This window comes from Trichosurus vulpecula, chromosome 4 (assembly GCF_011100635.1).
Source record: "Trichosurus vulpecula isolate mTriVul1 chromosome 4, mTriVul1.pri, whole genome shotgun sequence".
Lineage (NCBI taxonomy): Eukaryota > Metazoa > Chordata > Mammalia > Diprotodontia > Phalangeridae > Trichosurus > Trichosurus vulpecula.
In genome coordinates this window covers 367142510-367163891 of record NC_050576.1, presented here as the reverse complement: position 1 = coordinate 367163891, position 21382 = coordinate 367142510, and the positions used below count along the sequence as shown (strand labels likewise).

The window sequence follows — 21382 nt, the reverse complement described above, 5'->3', positions numbered from 1 at the left end:
GAGATTACAATTAACTTTTTGAGATTCCCTTTAACAACAAAGTAAGTATATCATTATTTCGAGAGTATATGCACTTATATGAGTTCAGTTGTTTCAGTTATGCCCAATGACCCATTTGGGGTTTTCTTGGCAAAGATACTGGAGTAGTTTGCCATTTCCTTCCCCAGCTCATTTTACAGATGAGGAACTGAGGCAAACAGGGTTAAGTGACTTGCCCAGGGTCACACAGGTAATAAGTATCTGAGATTTAAACTTATGAAGAAGAGTCTTCCTAACTCCAGGCCGGGCACTCTATCCACTCCACCACCTAGCTGTCTTCTGTATAAGGTAACCATTATTAAATTATCATCTATAATTAAACCATCATTTGGCAAAGTGTGAACAACAGTCTTTTTTCATTGATTCATTTGGTAATATTTTAACAAAATCATTCTAAGATAATCCTTTTTAAAATTGAAAAGAACTTTAGGGATTAACTTCTTCAGCACCTTTGAGAAGAGAAAACTGAGGCCCCAGAGCTTATGATTTTTCATGTCTATAGTAAGGGTAACAAAACCAGTATTAGAGCTTGGATCCTTTGACTGCCATTCTAGTGTTTTTTGTTGTGATGTTATTGTTGTTTCAATTTTTTAAATTTGATTTTTATTTTCAGTTCCAAATTCTCTCCTTGTGTTCACTGTCTTCCCCACCCACTGAGAAGGCAAGAAACACTATACCCACTATATATATGAAGTTGTACAAAACATATTTCCACATTAGCCCTGGAGGGGGGTGGTGAAGAAGCAAGACAAATAGAGGAGAAATATGCTTCAACCTGCATTCTTGAGTGTATCAGTTCTCTATCTGAAGGTGGATAGCATTTTATATCATGAATCCTTCGGAGTTACGGTGTTTCATTTTATCGATCAGAATTATTGTCTTTCATAGTTGATTATCTTTGCAATTTTGTTATTAAGGTGTAAATTGCTCTTTGGATTCTGCTCACTTCACTTTGCATTGGATCCTATATGTCTTCTCAGGTTTTTCTGAAACCATCCCCTTCATTATTTCTTTCAGTACAATAGCATTCCATTACAGTCATATACCATAACTTTTTCAGTCATTCCCCAGTTGATGAACATTCTCTCAATTTCCAGTTCCTCACCAGCACAATAAAGTTTTGCCGTAAATATTTTTGTAAATACAAGTCCTTCCCTTTTTTCTTTAATCTCTTTTGGGGGTAGCCCTAGTACCAGTATTGCTGGATCAAAGACTATGCACAGTTTTGTAACCCTTTGGGCATAGTTCCAAATTGTTCTCCCAAAGGGTTAGAGCTAAGAGCAGGGAACCTGTGGCCTTCTAGGTCCTTGAGGATATCCTTTTGACTGGGTCCAAGTTTTACAGAACAAATCCTTTTTATTAAAGGGATTTGTTCTGTGAAGTTTGGATTCAGTCAAAGGGTCACATTTGAGTATCTAGAGGACTACATGTGGCCATGAGGCCACAGGTTCTGAACTCCAACCATTAGACTAATTCACAGCTCCACCAACAGTGCATTAATGTCCCTATTTTCACACACACACACACACACACACACCCCTCAAGTATTTGTCATTTTCCTTTTTTGTCATCCTAGCTGGTCTGATAGATCTGAGGTCATACCTCAGAGTTATTTTAGTTTGTATTTTTCTAGTTATTACTGATTTAGAACTTTTTTTCATGTAACTGTCACTGATAGTTTGAATTTCTTCCTCTAAAAATTGACTGAGCCTTTTGTCCATTTATAAATTGGAAAATGGCTTTTATTTTTTATAAATTTGATTCATTCTTTACATATTTGGAAACTGAGACTTTTCTCAAAGAAACTTGATATAAAAATTTTCCCTCATTTTTCCCTATTTTCTACTCTTCTTTTTTTTTGGCTCCACTGCTTTTATTTTTGCAAAATCTTTTTAATTATTTAATCAAAATTATACATTTAGCCTCTCATAAACCTCTCTATCTCCTGTATTTTCCCCTATCCATAGATCTGACAGGTAATTTTTTCTATGTTTTCCTATCCTTATGATGCCATCCTTTATTTCTAAAGCATGTACCTATTTTGAGCTTATCTTGGCATTTGGTGTGAGATATAGGTCTTTCTTAGTTTCTGCCAGACCTATCTCCAGTTTTCCCAGAACTTTTTGTCAAATAGTGAATTCTTACCCGAATGGCTCGGGTCTTTGTGTTTATCAAACACTAGGTCACAGTGCTCATTTGCTTCTGTATATTATGTAACTAATCTATTCTATTGATCAACTACTCTATTTCTTATCCAGTACCAAATTGTTTTGATGACTACTACTTTGTAATATAGTTTGAGATCTGGTACTTCTAAGCCCCCTTTCTTTGTGTTTTCTTTCATTGATTCCTTTGATATTCTTGACCTTCGTTCTCCAGATGAATTTCATTATTTTTCTGGTTCTATAAAGTAATTGATTGCTAGATTTATTGGCATGGCACTGAATAAATGATTTAGGTAGTATTGTCATTTTCAAACTAAATATATTTTATTTTCCCCCAATTACATGTTAAAACAATTTTCAACATTTTTCTTAAGTTTTGAGTTCCAAATTCTATTTATCTCTCCCTCCCTCCCCACTCTCACCCTAAAATGGTAAGCAATCGGATAAAGATTATACATATGCAATCATGTGAAACATTTCCATATTAATCATTTTGTACAAGAAGACTCAAATAAAAGAAAAGGAATGAAAGAAAGAAAATGAAAATAGCATGCTTTAGTCTGTATCCAAACAATGTCATTTTTTCTCTGGAGGCAGATAGTATGCTTCCTTATTTTGGGATTGTCTTATGACATTATATTACTGAGAATAGCTAAGTCATTCACAGTCCTTCATCAAACAATATTGTTGTTACTGTGTACAACATTATCCTGGTTCTGTTCACTTCACTTTGAATCAGTTCACATAGGTCTTTCTGAAATCATTCTTGTCATTTCTTAAAGCACAATAATATTCTGTCACAATCATATGCCACAACTTGTTTAGCCATTCCCCAGTTGATAGGTGTTCCTTCAATTTCCAGTTCTTAGGCACAACATAAATAGTTGCTATAAATACTTTTGTATAAATAGATCCTTTCCCCCTTTTTTGTTGTCTTTTGGATGTAGTCCTAGAAGTGGTTTTACCCTTTGGGCATAGTTCCAAATTGTTCTCTAGAATAGTTTGATCAGTTCACAGCTCCACCAACAGTCCATTAGTGTCCCAGTTTTCCCATATTCCCTCCAAAATCTATGATTTCCCTTTTGTGTCACATTAGCCAATCTGATAAATGTGAGATGGTACTTCAGAGTTGTTTTAATTTGAATTTCTCTAATCAATATTGATTTAGAGCATTTTTTCATATAAATATATTTAGCCTTGATTTCTTCATCTGAAAACTACCTGTTCATATCCTTTGACCATTTAGCAATTGGGAATGACTATATTTTTCATGAATTTGACTCATTTCCATATATATTTTAGAAATAAGGCCTTTATCAGAAATACTTGTTGCAAATCCCTACCACCCCCACCCAGTTTTCTGCTTTTCTTTTAATTTTGGTTGCGTGGGTTTTGTTTGTGCAGGAACTTTTTAATTTTCTATAATCAAAATTATCCATTTTATATTTTGGAACATTCTCTATATTTTCTTTGGTCCTAAATTCTTCCCTTATCCATAGATCTGACAAATAAACTATTCTATGCTCTCCAAATTTGCTTATGGTATCACCCTTTCTGTGTAAATCATGTACCCATTTTGACATTATCTTGATATATGGTGTGAAATGTTGGTCTGTACCTAGTTTCTGCCATACTGTTTTCCAATTTCCCGGAAGTTTTTGTCAAATAATGAACTTTTGTTCTAAAAGCCTGGGTCTTTGGGTTTATCATGTGCTAGTAATCTATGGTCATTTATTATAATGTAATGTGTACCTAATCTATTCCCCTAATCCACCACTCTGTTTTTTAGCCAGTACCAGATTGTTTGATAATTACTGCTTTATAATACAGTTTGAGATCTGGTATGGCTAGATCACCTTCCTTCACATTTTTTCCATTGATTCTCTTGATATCCTTGACCTTTTGTTCTTCTAGATGAATTTTGTTGTTAATTTTTCTAGCTCTATAAAATAATTTTTTGGTAGTTTGATAATTATGGAACTATTAAATAGATTAATTTATGTAGCATTGTCATTTCAATTATATTGGCTCAGCCTACCCATGAAGAGTTGATATTTTTCTAATTTTTTAGATTTGAATTTATTTGAATGAAAAGTCTTTTGTAATTATGTTCATATAGTTCCTTGGTTTTTCTCTGCAGGTAGACTCCCAAAGATATCATATAATCTATAGTTATTTTAAATGAAATTTCTCTATCTATCTCTTGCTGCTGGACTTTGTTGGTAATATATAGAAATACTGATGATTTATATGGGTTTATTCTATATTCTGCAAGTTTGCTAAAGTTAAGTGTTTCAAGTATTTTTTAGTGATTTCACTAGAATTCTTTTTAAGTATAACATCATATCATCTGCAAAGAGTGATAGACTAGTTTCCCCATTGCTTATTCTAATCCCTTCAATTTCTTTTTCTTTTTTTATTATTATAGCTAACATTTCTAGCATAGCGTTGAATAACAGAGGTGGTAATGGACATCCTTGCCACATCCCTGATTGTATTAGGAAGCCTTCTAGCTTATCCCTTTTATAGATAATGTTTGCTGATGGTTTTTGATAAATATTACTTATCATTTTTAGGTAAGTTCCATTTATTCATTTGCTCTCTAGTGTTTTTAATAGGAATGAGTACTGTATTTTGTCAGAGGCTCTATTTGCATCTATTGAGGTAATCATATGATTTCTATTGGTTTTGTTATTGATATGGTAAAATTTGCTTATAGTTTTCCTAATATGAACTAGTCCTGCATTCCTGGTATAAATCCTCTCTGGTCACACTGTATGATCTTTGTGATATATTGCTGTAATCTCTTTGCTAGTATTTTATGTAAAATTTTTGCAACAGTATTCATTAGGGAAATTGGTCTATACTTTTCTTTCTCTGTTTTGGCTTTTCCTGGTTTGGATACCAGCACTATATTTGTGTCATAAAAGGAATTAGATAGGACTCCTTTGCCTATTTTTCCAAATAGTTTATACAGTATTGGGATTAATTGTTCTTTAAATGTTTGGTAGAATCCACTTATGAATCTCTCGGGTCCTGGACATTTTTTCTTAGGAATTTCATTGATGGCTTGTTCAATTTCTTTTTCTAATATTGGGTTAAGTATTTTATTTCTTCTGTTACTCTGGAAATTTATACTTTTGTAGATATTAATCCATTTCATTTAGATCATCAAATTTATTGGCATATAATTGGGCAAAATAGCTCCTAATAATTGTTCTAATTTCCTCTCTACTGGTGGTGAATTCACCCTTTTCATTTTTGATACTGGGAATTTGATTTTCATCCTTTTTAAAATCAAATTAACTAATGGTTTATCTATTTTATTGGTTTTTTAACAAAACCATCTCCTAGTTTTATTTATTACTTCAAAGGTTTTCTTTCACTTTTATTAACCTTTCCTTTAATTTCCAAGATTTCCAATTTTATGTAATTGAAGATTTTTAATTTGTTCTTTTTCTAGTTGTTTTGGTCATATGCCTAATTCATTGATCTGCTCTTTCTCTGTTTTACTGATGAAAGCATTTAGAGATATAAATTTTCCCCTAAGTACTATTTTGGCTGCATCCCTTAAATTTTGGTATGTTGCCTCATTGTTGTCATTCTCTTTAATGAAATTATTGTTTCTGTGAATTGTTCTTTGACCCACGCATTCTTTAGCATTAGATTATTTAGTTTTTAATTAATTTCAATCTATGTTTCCATGGCCCTTTATTGAATATCATTTTATTGCATTGTGTTCTGAAAAAGAAGCATTTTAGTATTTCTGCTTTTCTGCATTTGGTTTTGAATGGGTCTTTTGCCCTAATACCTGGTTGATTTTTGTGAAGGTGCCATTGTGGCTGAGAAAAATGTATACTCCTTGATCTTCCTATTCCATTTTCTCCAGAGGGCTATCTCTAACTTTTCCAAAATTCTATTCATCTCCTTAACGTTGTTCTTGTTTTTTGTTTTATTTAAGTAGTTCTGAGAGAGGAAAGTTGAGGTCCCCTACTAGTTTTATTATATTCTCTGTTTTCTTCTGTAAGTCATTTAACTTTTCCTTTATGAATTTGGATGTTATGCCATTTGGTGCCCCTGCATGTATAGTATTGATATTATTTCATTGTCCATGGTACTTTTCTGCAAAATGTTATTTCCCTATTTTTATCAGATCTATTTTTGCATTTGCTTTGTGTGAGATAATGATTGCTACCTTAGTTTTTTTAACCTCAGCTGAAGCATAATAAATTCTGCTCCAGCCCCTTATTTTTACTCTGTGTGTTTCTCTCTTTCAAGTGTTTCTTGTCAACAACATGTTATTGGATTCTGCTTTTTAATCCATTCTGCTATATCATTCTGCTATCCCATTTGACATAATAATTTTAAATAAAATATTAGCAAATAAGCTATAATGACATATTATTACATTATACGCTGTGGCTAGGTTGGGTTTATATAAGGAATGCAGTGTTTGCTCAGAAGACGGAAGACTAAAATATAATAAACCATGTTTAAAAAGGAAAAAAATACTCCATGCTTATATCAATTGATACTGAAGAATACTTTTGACAAAATTCAATACTTATTTGTGTTTAAAATACTAGAAAACATAATAATCTTTTCATTAATGTGGTAAATAATATTTATCTAAAACCAAGAGCATATCTATGTGTGATTTTGTGTATGTGGGTGTGGCTGTGTATGATAGAGAAAAGTTAGAGACCTTTTCAGTAAGATCAGAGGTAAAGCAAGAATGCTCATTATCACCCTTCCTATTAAGCAAAATTTTAGAAATTCTTGCTATACAATTATAAAAGAAAGAGAAATAAAAAATTATGATTAGGCAAGGAGGAAACAAAACTTTAAAAACCATAGTCAACTAAAATTAATTGAAGTAATAAATTCAGCAAAGTTACAGGATATAAAATAAATCCACTCAAATCATTAGCATTTTGGGATGCAAAAACTTATTAGAATACAATTGGCATTTAACAAAATAAATACAACACAACTTAGATAATGTTAACATGTGATTTTCTTAGTCAATATGTGGCTCTCAGGGATTTCTTTCTATTTGAGTTTGATCCCACTGTTGTATTTTACTACATAAACGACACAAGAAGAGATCAATATTCAAAATAATGACAAAATATTTAAAATATTTGGGAGACTATCCAACAAGACACATCCAGAAACTGCATGAATTCTATTACCAATAATATTTACAGAGATCAACAAATCTAAGTAATTGGGGTAATACTCATTGATGAAATGTAGCTTGAGATAATGTAACAAAAATTCCCAAAGTACCCAAACCAACCTTTTCAGTGTTATGCCATTTAAACTATTAAAATATTATTTCATATAGCTAGGAAAGTAAAGAAATTCATTTGGTGAAATAATAGGTCAAGAATCTTAAATAGTATAAGAAAATTGCAAAGGAAGATGGCCTAGCAGTAACAGATTTCAAACTACTCTGCAAAGCCACAATCATCATAATGATTTAGTACTGGGTAAGAAATAGGGGTCAATCAGTTGGATGGATTAAATACACAGCATTCAAGAGCAAATAATTATAATAGCAAAGTATTTGATGAATTCAAAGATCTCAGGGAAAGATTTAATATTTGACGAAAATTACTAGGAAAACTGAAAACCAGTCTGGTGGAGAGTAGGTATAGACTAATATCTTATACTGTGTGGCAAGACAAATGCCAGATAAATACATGACTTAGAAATAAAAGATGATATCACAAGTAAATTAGAGAAGCCAGAAAAATCATTACCTATCTGTGACTAGTGGAAGAGTTCATGGCCAAGCATTTTCACGGACTATCTCTCATGCCTGGAATGCTCCCCCTCCTTTTCTCTGCCTCCTAGCTTCCTTGGCTTCAAGTCCCACGTAAAATTCTCACCTCCTACAGTAAGCCTTTTCTGATCCCCTTTAATTCTAACACCTGTCCTCTGCTGATTAATTCTAATTTATCTTGTATAGATCTTGTTTGTATTTAGTTGTCTGTATATTGTCTCTTCCATTAGATTACTCCTTGAGATCAGGAACTATCTTTTGCCTTTATTTTTATCCCTAATATTTAGCACAATATTTGGCCTATAGTAGGCACTTAATAAATATTTACAGACTAACCAACCAAACAAACAAGGGATAGAATCATAGAAGATACAAATGGGACATTTTTGATTATATAAAATTTAAAAGTTTTCACATGAAAACATAGTTAAAATTAGAAAGGATGTAGGTACCTGGAGGGAAAAATCTATGCAGCAAGATTCTCTATCAAAGGTCTCATTTCTAAGATGCATTAGGATAAGTGACTTGTCCAAGATCACTTAGATTGTACATATCCACTGACTCCAGAGCCAGGACTCTGCACTTTGACAAGATATTGTGAACTAAAATAAAGCATAAGGACCATTTCCCAGTGGATAAGTTGTCAAATGATATGAATGGGCAAGTTTTTAAAGAAAGAAATCTAAGCCATCAACAATCCTTTTTAAATTCTCTAAATCACTAATAATTAGAAAAATGTAAATTAAAGCAACTCTTAATTTCTATTGGCAAAATACCAAAAGAGGAAAATGACAGAAGTTGATGGGAAAACAGACACACTAATGTACTATTGGTGGATCTATGAATTGGGCTAGCCATTTTATAAAGCAATTTGGAACTATACTCCCAAAGTCATTAAATTGTGACATAAATAGCTTTAACACCAGTGATAATGCTATTGTATACTCCAAAGAGACCAAAGAACAAAGAAAAAGATTCATACATACAAAAATATCTAAAGCAGTAAATCATGTAGGAGCAAAAAACTGGAAACTAAGGAGGTGCCCACCTATTGAGGAATGGGATATTAATATAACAGAATATTATTGTGCCTTAAAAAATGACAAAATGAATAGTTTTAGAAGAAACTGCAAAGACCTATATGAACCAATACAGAATGAAGTGAGGTGAACTAGGAGAGCAGTTTATACAATAACAGCACTATAAAGAAAAATAACTTTAGATGATGTTAGAACCTTTATCACTGCAATGACAAATCACAGTTCCAAAGGCCTATTAATGAAATCTGTTACCCACTTCCTGTCAGAGAGGAAATGGACTTAAAATGCAGAATAAAACATACATTTTTGGATGTAGACAATCTTGAACTTATCCTGCTTTTCATATTTGTTATGCATGTTTTCTTTCCCTTCTTTTATTGTTAGAGAATCTGAGGTTAAGCGAAGGGTGTGAAAAATTAAAGCCTATTAATCACAAAAAATATTTTTAAGAAAATAAAGAATTTCAGTGATCACATCTGATAAAGCTGAATTTTAATTGGCTTAGAAAAAAAGCAAATTATATCATGTTTAAGAGTATCATTGGCAATGCTAAAATTATACCTAGTAGCATTACAAAAAAATTATTTAGCAATCAATAACTGAATTGCAAAAAGGTTTAAATAAAAAATAATAGTGGAAGATCTTAACACATTTCCCCCTGCATTTGATAAATCAAACAAAAAGTTAAAAATGAAGTTATAGATTTGGAAAATGTAGGGAAGGGAAAAGTAGGAAACAATTTTTTCAAATACATATGAAATCTTTACCAAAAAAATTGAACATGTTTTAGATTTTAAAATGGTAAATTCTAAAAACTTTTACACAGTGGAAAAAGCACTGGTTTTGGAGTCAGTGAATGCTTACTATCTGTGATCTTGGACAAGTCACTTCATATCCCTGGTCCTCAATTTACTCATCTATATAATGAAGGAGTTGGACTAGATGATTTCTGAGGTTCTTTCAATCTTAGATCCATAGATCATTAAAGTTCTATTCTGATGACTTATGGTGGCATGGAGATGACTCTGGATTCTCAAAGGCTATGCAAGCAAAACAAAAGCTCTGACAAGCCCTATAACTTCTCTGTTAGAAATTAGAGTTGAACCCAGATATTTCTAACACCATAAACCCACCATCAACTATACTGCACTGCTATTATAGGCATAAAAAGTAAGAAGTGCTTATACTGTAATAAAAATAAAAATAATTTTATTCTTCTGAATTAGCTGGTGAAGAACTGACTTGTAAAACTGTGATAATAGTGTGATTACATATTTTAAAAATTTGTAATGTTTTTAAATTTAATCAATTAACAACTGAAAACATTGGGGGAAAGTATTTTATGGTGATCCATGGCTTGCCTTTATATTCAGATAGACAACTCACCTGTCAAGAAAAGCCATATTTAAGAGACTTTAGGTTCCAAATTGTGCCAGAGATTATGGTTAAACTCTGAGATAGTTAATATAGTTCAGTTAACTTCATCCCTGAAGTTTCCAAACAATCTGATTGCATGTGTATATGTTGTATTTGTGTGTGCAAGTGTACTATGATAACCATATAATACCTACCCCCATATTATTGTCCTTCCATTCTTAAGGAGTTTAGCACCTAGGTCACCATCTTGTCCTCCTTTGTACTAGGAAACTTTAATATTCATGTAGATGATGCTTCAAAGCCCCTAATCTTGCATTTCCCCAACCATCATGAGTCCTGTGGCTTTCTTTTTCACTCCAGCTCAACTACACACAGGGGATGGTCATACCCTACCTCTCCCCATTACCTACAAATGATCTGCTTCCCTAATTAGAAACAATGACCTTCCTTATCTGAACATTAGCCATCATTCCATCTTTTCCTAAAAGAACCTAAATGATTACCTAAATGTAATCTTTTCCCACTTAGATACCTCCAATTTCTTTATCCCTCTTTTCTCCTTTTCTGACCTCAACCTAAAAGCCAGTTCAACTCAAAAAACAATTCCCTCCTTTCTTTCTCAGCCAAACTCCTTTAAAAAATCTTACTGCCTATTACTTCCTCTTTCCTCTTACCCTTCAACGCTTTATACTCTGCCTTTTAACTTCATCAATCAACTGAAAATACTCTCTCAAAATTTACCAGTGATCACTTAATTACCAAATCTGATGGCCTTTTCTTCATCCTAATATTTCTCAACTCATTTACTGCATTAGCTATCTTTCTCTTCTTGGACACCTTTTTCTCTCTGGGTTTTTATGCCACTACTTTCTTTTGGCCATACTCCTGCATTTTGTTTGATTGCATCTCCTCAGTTACCCTTACTGACTCATTGATATCATATCCCTTAACTATAGGTATTCTCTGAGATTCTGTCCTCCCCAGGTCCTCTTCTCTACTCCCTTCTCTCAGTTATTTCACCAACTTCCATGAATTTAAACGATAATTTCTGTAGATAACTCCTAGGTTTATCAATCCAGCCCCAGTTTCTCCCCCAGGTTCACTTCTGTATCACCAGTTGTCTACTGGACATTTCAAACTGGAGAAATAATAAAACTCAACATGTCTAATACCGAACTCATTATCTTTCCACTTCTTCCAAACTCTACCATTTATGTCCAAAGTACTATTATCCTTCTAGTATTTCAGGTTCATAATCTCAGCATTATCCTGGACTTCTTTTTTCCCTCATCCCACATATCCAATCAGCTTCCAAATCTTAACATTTCTACTTTCACATCTCTCACATCCTACCCTTCTCTTCATTCACACAGCTACTACCTTTTTTCAGGCCCTTATCATCTTTGGCCTAGAATTGTTGCAAATAGCCTCCTAATTAGTATCCCTACCTCAAGTCTCTCCCTACCTTAGGTTACAAAAGTAAAACAAGCTACCAAAGTCATTTTTACTAAGCACAGATGTGATTATGTGACTCATTTAGTCAACTCTAGTAGCTTCTTCTGGAATAAACTCCTCCATTTAGCTTTTCAATCCCTATTCAATATGGTTCCTATATGTGTTTTCAACTTTATTGGACAATGCTTCCTCTCCCATGTTCTATGGTCTAGTTAATTTTGTTTTCTCTTTTTTCACATTACATTCCATCTCCTATGTCTGTGCCTTTCACTGGCCATCCTTCATTCCTGGAATGTGAGTGTGCTTCCTCATCGCCCCTATCTCAAACAGTTTCTCTCTTGCTTTAAGATACAACACAGACACTATAATAAACCTGAAGCCTTTCTGATTCCTCCAACTGTTAGAATTTTGCCTCCCAAAACATCTTGTATTAAACTACTTTGTGTATATGTGTATATGTCTATGATGTGTGTGTATTTTAAATGTGTTTGTGTGTATACTCATTACCTTCTTTAGAATGTAAGCTCATTATTAATAGGAAATATTTCATTCCTTATGCTTGTACCCCCAGTGCCTTGCACAGAACTTGGTACATAGTAGGCATTTAATAAATACTTGATTAATTGATTGTACATTCACTTGTCATTTTAGTTTTTTAAAAAATCTTACTTTTTTCATAGGAATGTTAATCATATGTGCTAGTTGTTAAATTGAACTGATTGCTAAATAAACTATTTTAAAATATTCCATCTGTTCGTTTGTTTCTCAAATGTCACTGTTCTACAGATTTGGAAAGAATAATGGTAAAAATATTATAACTTAGTCATGTGCATAGTAAAATATATTTTTGATTTAGGGCCACGTTACATAGAATTGTGGAATATCTAATTATATTTTAGATATGTGAACTGTAAGGTAAAAACATCATTAACCATGTGCAAGAAGAAAACAATACTGATCATTGGCAAATTAATATAGCTTATATGAAGAGGATATTCTGTTATTTTATGTGAACAATATTAATTGTCAAATGTATAGTAACTTCAAAATATTTTTATAAGTGGTAGTTCACAATAGTTAATATTAATCTTTTAATCCAGAGAAATATATCCAGATCTTAGAGATAATCTGAAAGAGTTCCGAAAACATCTTATCGAAAGTAGTAAAGAGATGGTACCTTTGAAAGTCTGGGAGCTACAAGGTATAGTATGTAGACTTATTATAAATACATTTGATAATGGACCCACTCATTTATTGCAGGTGCAGTGGAAAGAGCACTGGACCAAGACCTGGAGACCTAGATACTAGTTCTGGTTCTACCCTTAATAACTATATGATTTTAGACTAGTTATTTAAAACCTGAATCCATTTCCTCATCTTCAAAATGGACAAAATTATACCCATCCTATCTATAGTCACAAAGTTGTCATGATGCTCACATGAGAAAATGTAGAATTATAGATTTAGAGAAAGAAAAGACCTTAAAGATTAGCTCAGGTCCTCATTTTTTATATGAGACTGCACCCAAATATTAGGTAACTCACAGAGAAGTAGAAGAGTTGATTTAACCATAGATTCTCTAAGTCCACATCTAGTCCTTTTTCCACTCAATTGATTGCTCTAGGTCTCATGTGCAAAGGTACTTCGAAAACTGTAACATTATATAAACATTTTTATTTGTTATTACAAGACCTAGGTAGACCTATGTTCAAATATTCCCTTGACTTAGGACCTATGTGACCCTGGGCAAGCCATTTAATCTTTTTATGCCTTAAGTAAGCCTTGAGGACTCACCTAATAAATCATATACAGTTGTAATCTTCATGATGGAAGCAATTCTCATGTAAGGAATTTCTGAAGCTGATGAAACTGTAATTATTTTGTATAGAATATGAATTTTCATGTATTTAATGGTCCTAGTTACAATTAATGTCATATTTTATACATGAATTTAGATTGTTACTGCTATCCATATAACAAACAACATGGTTTGCATTTATAAAATGTATAAGTACTAAAATTATGCAAAAAATAGTTATTTAAAATTTTTAACTCTTTTCAAAGTGAATGTTAGTTTATCTAATAATTTCATTCAAAGTTTTAAATCATGTTTCTAAACATCTTTAATGCCCAGTTAAAAAGGAAATAACATTATATTTTGACCATGAGGTCAGGACAAATCAGAGCAACATCTTGCTTTCCTTCTCTTATAAATTCTGATCTTATCACACTCCTCCATATCCCACTGATAAATTTTTAACGGAAACATCAAATGAAAGGACAAGCTATTAAAAACTTTCTCATGGAACAGAATTGGGGAACAAATGTGAAAAAGTTGATTTCTATGCAACTTTTGTACTGATGACCTGCAGGCAGATATTCTTTTGCTAAAATGTCTTTTGGATTGAATTATAAATCATAGTAGAATTGTGATTTTCCCTTATACTATTTCTAATAATGTGGCACTGGAGTAGGTCATGAGGAAGTGTCATCTTAACACACAATCCATTACTTTTATCACATCTGCCATCATATATTAAGGGTGAGAATAGATGCTCGTGAAGCTTGAAATATATTGAAAAATTTTACTCGCATTGTGAAGTTTAAACAATGAGGATACATTGCCTTTAAAAGTAATAGTAACAAATATGCATGCTACTTCTTTCTTTGAAAATCAAATCATTGTATCAATTTGCTTTCAAATTCATCTCATTAAAACAAGAAGTTTCAAATGTGATAACAAAATATGTCTAATATGATATTGGTGTTTAAAACAATTTTTCATAAATCTTTTGTCCTTAAGGATAACACTATTGGAAAACTTATTTGTCAGATATTCAGAGAATAGTGATGACGTGGTCAAACTTGAATATTCTTATATTGGATATTTGGGAAATTACATTTGTATAGTATAATAAAAATTGAGTTGATTGTGCCCAACCTATTGAATTTGAATATAAAATCTACCATCTACCACTTTGAATTCATTTCAGATTTTAAGCCACATTAATGCCTTCAGTATATTATATCTTCACAAATACAGTTGGGGGAGGCATGGCTAGACAGCAGTTCATCTGAAAAAGATTTGGAGAATTTAGTGAACTGCAGGCTTCACTGTAAGTGGCATAATATGGTAGCCCCCCTTAAAGGCAAATGAAATTTTAGACTAATTTAAAGGAGATATACTATTAAGGACTGCTAAGTTATAGATCTACTGTTCTTTGCTCTAGCCAGACCATATCTGAGGTATTATGTTCATGTTGGGGTTCTCCATTATAAAAAAGACATTGATACACTAGAAGGTGATGTGGTAATCCTGCATGGGGACCAATTAAATGAACTGGAGATGATTAACTTGCAGATGAATAGACTGGGATATGGAGGAGAGAGTTGAGATATAAAGTGTATCTTCAAATTTTTAAATGTCTGAAACATGAAAGTAGTGTAAGACTTGTTCTGTTCTAGAAGTCTGAGCTAGGTGGGTGGCAGTTGTAATGAGGTATGTTTAGACTTAAATATAAGGAAAATCTACCTTAAATACAAAGTAACTGGAGAGGAGGATTATACTAACAGTTTTGGGGAGCTGTGGTAGGAGAATCAAGAAATGCCTGTGGAAGGTGGTACTTTTCAGCTATGTTGTGTTACAAAATTGCAAAGAGGAGAAAAAAAAATCCAGGAAGGGAGGATAGTCAACAACCAGAGTGCAAAAGGCTAAATATCATACTATCTCAGAATTTGAGAGACGAAAAGTACTTTAGTACCCATGTAGTCTAACCCATGTGCAGGAGAAGTCCCTACTTTAGCATATCCAGCAATTGGAAATACAAGGTATGTTTGTAGACCTCCAAAGACAAAGAACTCATCACCACTTGAGGTAGCCCATTCCACTTTTGGACAGTTCTAATTGTTTGGAAGTTTTTCCTGACAAGCCTACATTGCAATGGTTCTGTCTTCAGGGTCTAACAGAGTGACTTTAATCCCTCTTCCAAATGACAGCCCTTCAAATACTTGAATATGGCCCTCATATCTCTCCTGAGGCTTCGCTGGGATAAAACACCCTACTTCAACTAATCCTCCTTTGACTTAGTCTCAAGACCCTTCTCCATTCTGGGTGCTGTGTTTTGTACGCTCCCAAGCTTATCAATGTAGGTGCCGTCCTGTAGCCATTATCCAGCTGATTGTTGTTCTTAAACTGTCACCCTGAATCGAACACAACATTCCAGATAAAGTGTGAGACTAGAAACAGTAGAACTATCAGCTCCCTATACTTTGAAGCTGTACCTGTTTTAATGCATCATTAAGACATTGAATCGTTAACAACCGTTCTTTGAGTCTGGCCATCAAACTAGTTTTGAATCCATCTGATCATATTATTGTCTAATCTATCTCTTTCCATCTTCTCCACAAGAATAAATGAGATTCCTTATCAAAGATTTTGCTAAAATATAGGTGTAGCATATCTAAAGTATTCCCCTCATTAAATAGTTTAGTAGTTGTCGAAAAAGGAAGTTGTTAGTCTGGCATGACTTGTTCTTGAAGAAACCATGCAGGCTTTTTATGATTACTACTGCCTTCTTCTACATCTTCAACAGTCATCTTTTTAATGATCAGTTCTGTAATTTCCCCAGGAACCAAAGTCAGGTTCACTGGCCTATAGTTAGATTTGTTACCTTCCCTTTTTTGAAAATTGAAATAACATTTGCCCTTCTCCAGTCTTGTGATATCTTTTTCCATGATTCCATTATCACTGGCAGTGAACCAGGAATCACATCTACTTATCGCTTCTTTCAGTAACTGAGGATTTGTTTCATTTGGGCTAAGTGACCTGAGTTCATTAGAGGAAACTATGTGCTCTCTCATCTTGATTATAAAGGAAAGGAATGGAAAGGAACAAGTATTTATTAAGCATCTACTATCTGCCAGACACTTTGCTAAATACTTTACAAATATTATTTCATTCGATCCTCACAACAACCCTGTGAGGTAGGTGCTATAATTATCTCTGTTTTATAATTGAGCAAACTTAGGCAAGCAGAGGTTAAATGACAACCAGCTAGTGTTCAAAGCTGGATTAGAATTCAGGCCTTCCTGACTCTAGACCCAATGCTCTATCTACTGTGCCATTAGACTTCCTGTTAGTCATTTTTTCCCCGTAATTTCCAAGGCAAAAGTCATTCTCCTTGACAGCATGTAAACCACATAAGAATTAAATAGCTCTACTTTCTCTCTGTTGTCAGATACTATCATCCTATTCCTTCTTTAATTCTCCTTTTTTCTGTTACAGCTTTAAAAAAAACTCAACCAATGCTTTTTGTTATCTTTAGTCTCTCATAACGCTCAGTACATAATGAGCTCTAGCTCTGTTGACACTATTTTTATACTGTGCCATATTTATATTCATTTTCTGTTACCTGACTTATGCTTCCACATTCTGTACCTTTCTTTTAAATCTGCATTGGGAGTTCCTTGTGCATCTACTTTCGTCTCTTCAAACAGATCACATTTTTTCTCCTCATTGGAATTGTTCCCTTTATGTCTTCAGAATTTCATTCTTGTGCGTGTCCTATCTCTCCTAAGACTTTCCCTATAGAGAATTTGAGGTTATGGGATCTTATCCTTCTTCTGATCTCTCTGAAATATCCTTTCCCCAAATCCAGAGTGCATATCATACTGTGACCAATTTTTTCTCCTATATTGCAAACTCTAGGAGGGAGTGGGTCACTTACCCCATAATTTTCATTATTTCTATCCCAGTCTTAGTACTTCCAACTTAGTAAGAATCATATCCAGAATAAAATTCTCCTTCATTGCTTCCTCCACCTTTTGGAGGATGAAATTATCACTAAGGCAAGTCAAGAAGTCACAGTGTTAGCTGCTCTGCTTTTGAAGAAGAAACAGTACCAGTAAATGTCCAGATAACTGTAATCAACCATTGCTACTCTACCATGCCTCTGTGGCAGTTTTGTCATCTATTTTCTAAACTCTTTGTTTATTTCTTCTCCCTCTTCAGGTGGTCTGTCATGTGCTTAAACAACAAAATTACTTTTGTTTCTCTCACCACTGACCTTCACTCAAATACTCTCAGAGTCCACCCCTCTCATTCCTGGATTTCCTTACTTGAGGTCATCTTCTGGATATGTAATGCTCTATTCTCTCTACCTCTTTTACAAATCATGTTTCTTTTGAATAAGACATATTCATCCAGAGTTGTGGCCCAGTCATTCTATGGGATCTCTGGTTCTTTTTGTTTGTTATAGTTGTCCTACGGGAGCAATGGCAAATCAAATGGTACTATATGTTCTTTTAGTATCATTTTTATTAATTAAGTCTTATTTGTGATATTGAATCATTTAATAGTACCAAGACCTTTTCAGTAGCTATGAATATCAAATAGTTGGGGGCTGCAGAACCTGCAGTTATCACTTGTTAGTTGCCAGTTGCCAGTTTGCATCTCCACGATGATTGTTAACCTAAATTACCTTCTCTGAGATGACCTGGTTACTTGATAGTGACTCAGTTGTTATACAGAGATATTCAAGCAATTTGTTTAAAGTTTGAATGCTAGAACTTTTTTTTAAATAGAACAGCACCAGATCCCCAAAAGAAACACCCTTGAATCTTTGACCTTCAAAGTTTCGCTAGAAAGCATAAATAACTCCTCAGATTTGTATAGTGGCTTAAGGTTAACAAAGTGCTTTTGTCATAATGAAACCTGAAAAATTCCTTTGGTGTACTCAATTGTACATTTCAATATATAGTACTACATACAATAAAGATATTTGTTTAATATTGGATTCTGCCTGCATTAAAATGATAAAATAAGTGTATGTCATTATATCAAGAACCTGGGATTTTGTTAGTATGGTAACTCTCCACTGACAGAACAAGAGAGCTAAACCATCACAGACTTATAGTGCTGAAGAAGTGTAAGTTTCAAAGAGATTATATGACTTGCCCAAGGTCAGATAGCTAGTAAATGTCAAAGTGAGACCCCATAACTGCTTAACTTTCTGCTTCCAAGTCCAGTTCTCTAACACAGCATGTGACATTTTGTGGTCAAATTATTAACTAGTGAATAATGGAAGTAGGTCTTTATAGCACATTCTCGTGATTGCAAAATAACTTATTGACAATTACTGTAGTAGATGGATTTAACCTATAGTTTGGCACTGTCACTTTCATGCATTTCAGTAGAATTCTGTAAGAATAGAATTTTGTTTTAATTTCATATATGCAATTAGAGAAGCATCTTGAAAGAGATTGACTGCCAGTTGAATTGAATGTCCTGCTTGGCTTTTATTAACTTAATTTTAAAAATTTTATTCACTTTATCAAGTCTTGCCTTTCAAATGCTTAATTTTCTATAACAAAATGCATTTTGTCATATATTTTCTTTCAATTCAACTATCATTTGTCAGCATATTGTCACTGAATATACTCAGAAAATAGGGAATCAATCATTTGTAGTTACTCACAAAAATGTATAGCTTATTTGAGGTCGAAGTGGCAACATTTTAAAATGCTAATTTTAATAAGTTTCACTGAGCTTAAATTTACAAGAAATGTATGGGAAAATTAATGACTAAAATCCTTTTAATAACATGTAAATATCTTTAAAATCTTAAATGATATTCAATTCATTAAGTGTAATTTTTTTCTTACAGATCTTAGTTTTCAAGCAGCTTCTCAAATTATGTCTGCTCCAGTTTATAAAGCCATAAAATTAATGAGAGATATTTCCCAAAACTTCCCAATGAAGGCCAGGTATAGTAAAGTTATGTGTTTTGACTAACCAGAGCTCTTTTGTATAGGTTATTTCACACACAAAAAAAATCTGATATAATTCGCTGTGATTATATCAGTTCTAGGTCTGAATAATTCATGTGCAACTGTGCTTTTTTATTCTCAATATTGGTGTTTTGTTTAGAAATAAGATCTTGATAGTATACTATTATTTAAAGTAGTTTCATTAGCAAGTAAGTCAGGTTCATGACAGCCACTTTCTGGGCTCTTTTGGTTTTTTGCTGGAAATCACTTTGCAAATCACAGTGTAAATCATTTCACATAGGTTAAACTTTATTATTATAGTCAGTTTCTGATATTTCTACTTACTATTTTTGATTGCCAATTACTTATTTAAATAGTTCTTTGTTAAGTTGTTTCCACTTAAATTCAACTTTTATTTTTCTTTCTCATTTTTTTACTAATTCTATTCTCATCTCTGAGTCAGTGGTTTTATTGTCAACATACAGTTGACTCAGGAATAACTCTCCCCTGAGGAGCAACTATATTTCTGTCTGTTAAAATATAATCTATTTCATTCTTTTTGGCTCATTTGTTAATATTGGTAGACAGTATTGTTGCTTTATTATATACCTTAGTGAATCTGTACACTTGCACCTATGCAGAAAATGGCTTCTGTGACCTTGAATTATCTGGTGACATTATATAAACTCACTATACATAAACAACTATTAAAATGAAAATGGCTTTATGACACAAATATTTCTGGGGCAACAACTTTTGACAGGACGCTAACAATACTTAATATCTACAATTGGTGCACTTTAATTTTTATTAATCTACTATTGTCTTTGTTCTACCAATGCCTTTCTATAATCAAAATCTCTGGCTGATAAAAAAAACAGTGAAAATTAGTCAATTGGCTTATATCTTACATTTATTACAGAAAGTGTAACATTTTAATAGAGATGACATTATAGTAATCAGGATGTTTGAATTCCCAATTTCTTCCCCAAATTGTGCTTCATATTCAACGTTAATTAGCATTAAACTACCAAGGAAAAATAATTCTGTGACAACAGTATTTATTTTGTAGATCACTAACCAGAACTACTGTAAGCCAACAAATGCGAATGGAAATAGAGGAAAATCAGAAGGTATGTCTACTTTTTTTCATACATTTAGATTCTATTATTAAAATTTCAGATTTTCAAACCAATACTGTAGTACTTAGTTTATCACAAAAAATGGAATTATCTGAGGATATTACTATTCTGTATTTATTAAAATAATTTATTTCATAATTCACAGAAATCAATTGTATATATTTATTTTTACTTATCTGTATTCATGTTATTTCCCTCCAAAGTGTATAAGCTCACTGAGGGTAGAGATTGTTTCATTTTTTTGTCTTTGTATCCTGATGACCTGTCACAATGCCTAGCATGTAGGATGTGCTTAATAAAGGTTTGTTGAAATTGGTGAAACCTGGGCTTCGCACATGGGTCCATTGATGGATTATGTCTGTAGTCTGAAGAATCAGCCTAGCTGAATCTGGAGGGACTCATAACCAAAAAGTTGAGTATTAGTTAATGATTTTTTTTCTTTACTACAGTAATTCCTTAAAACGTGCACTAAGATGTAGAAAACTGCAATCTACATTCATAGAAGTACTCAGACTGATGAAATCTTAGATCATTAGAAGTCTACTTCAGTTACATTTTGTCAGCTTTTCAATACCTTATTATACCATGATGTAGTAAATAGAAAGT

The 21382-nt window shown here is 32.9% G+C and overlaps 1 protein-coding gene across 1 annotated transcript in view; it reads left to right on the top strand.

Annotated features, from left to right (window-relative positions):
* Window positions 1–21382, top strand: part of UGGT2 (UDP-glucose glycoprotein glucosyltransferase 2) — a 256148-nt gene that overhangs the window by 61316 nt on the left and 173450 nt on the right. The window contains exons 8-10 of the mRNA XM_036755774.1: window positions 12968–13068; window positions 19532–19631; window positions 20707–20767. Of these exons, the coding sequence (XP_036611669.1) occupies window positions 12968–13068; window positions 19532–19631; window positions 20707–20767 (262 nt within the window). The remainder of the gene's footprint in view (window positions 1–12967; window positions 13069–19531; window positions 19632–20706; window positions 20768–21382) is intronic.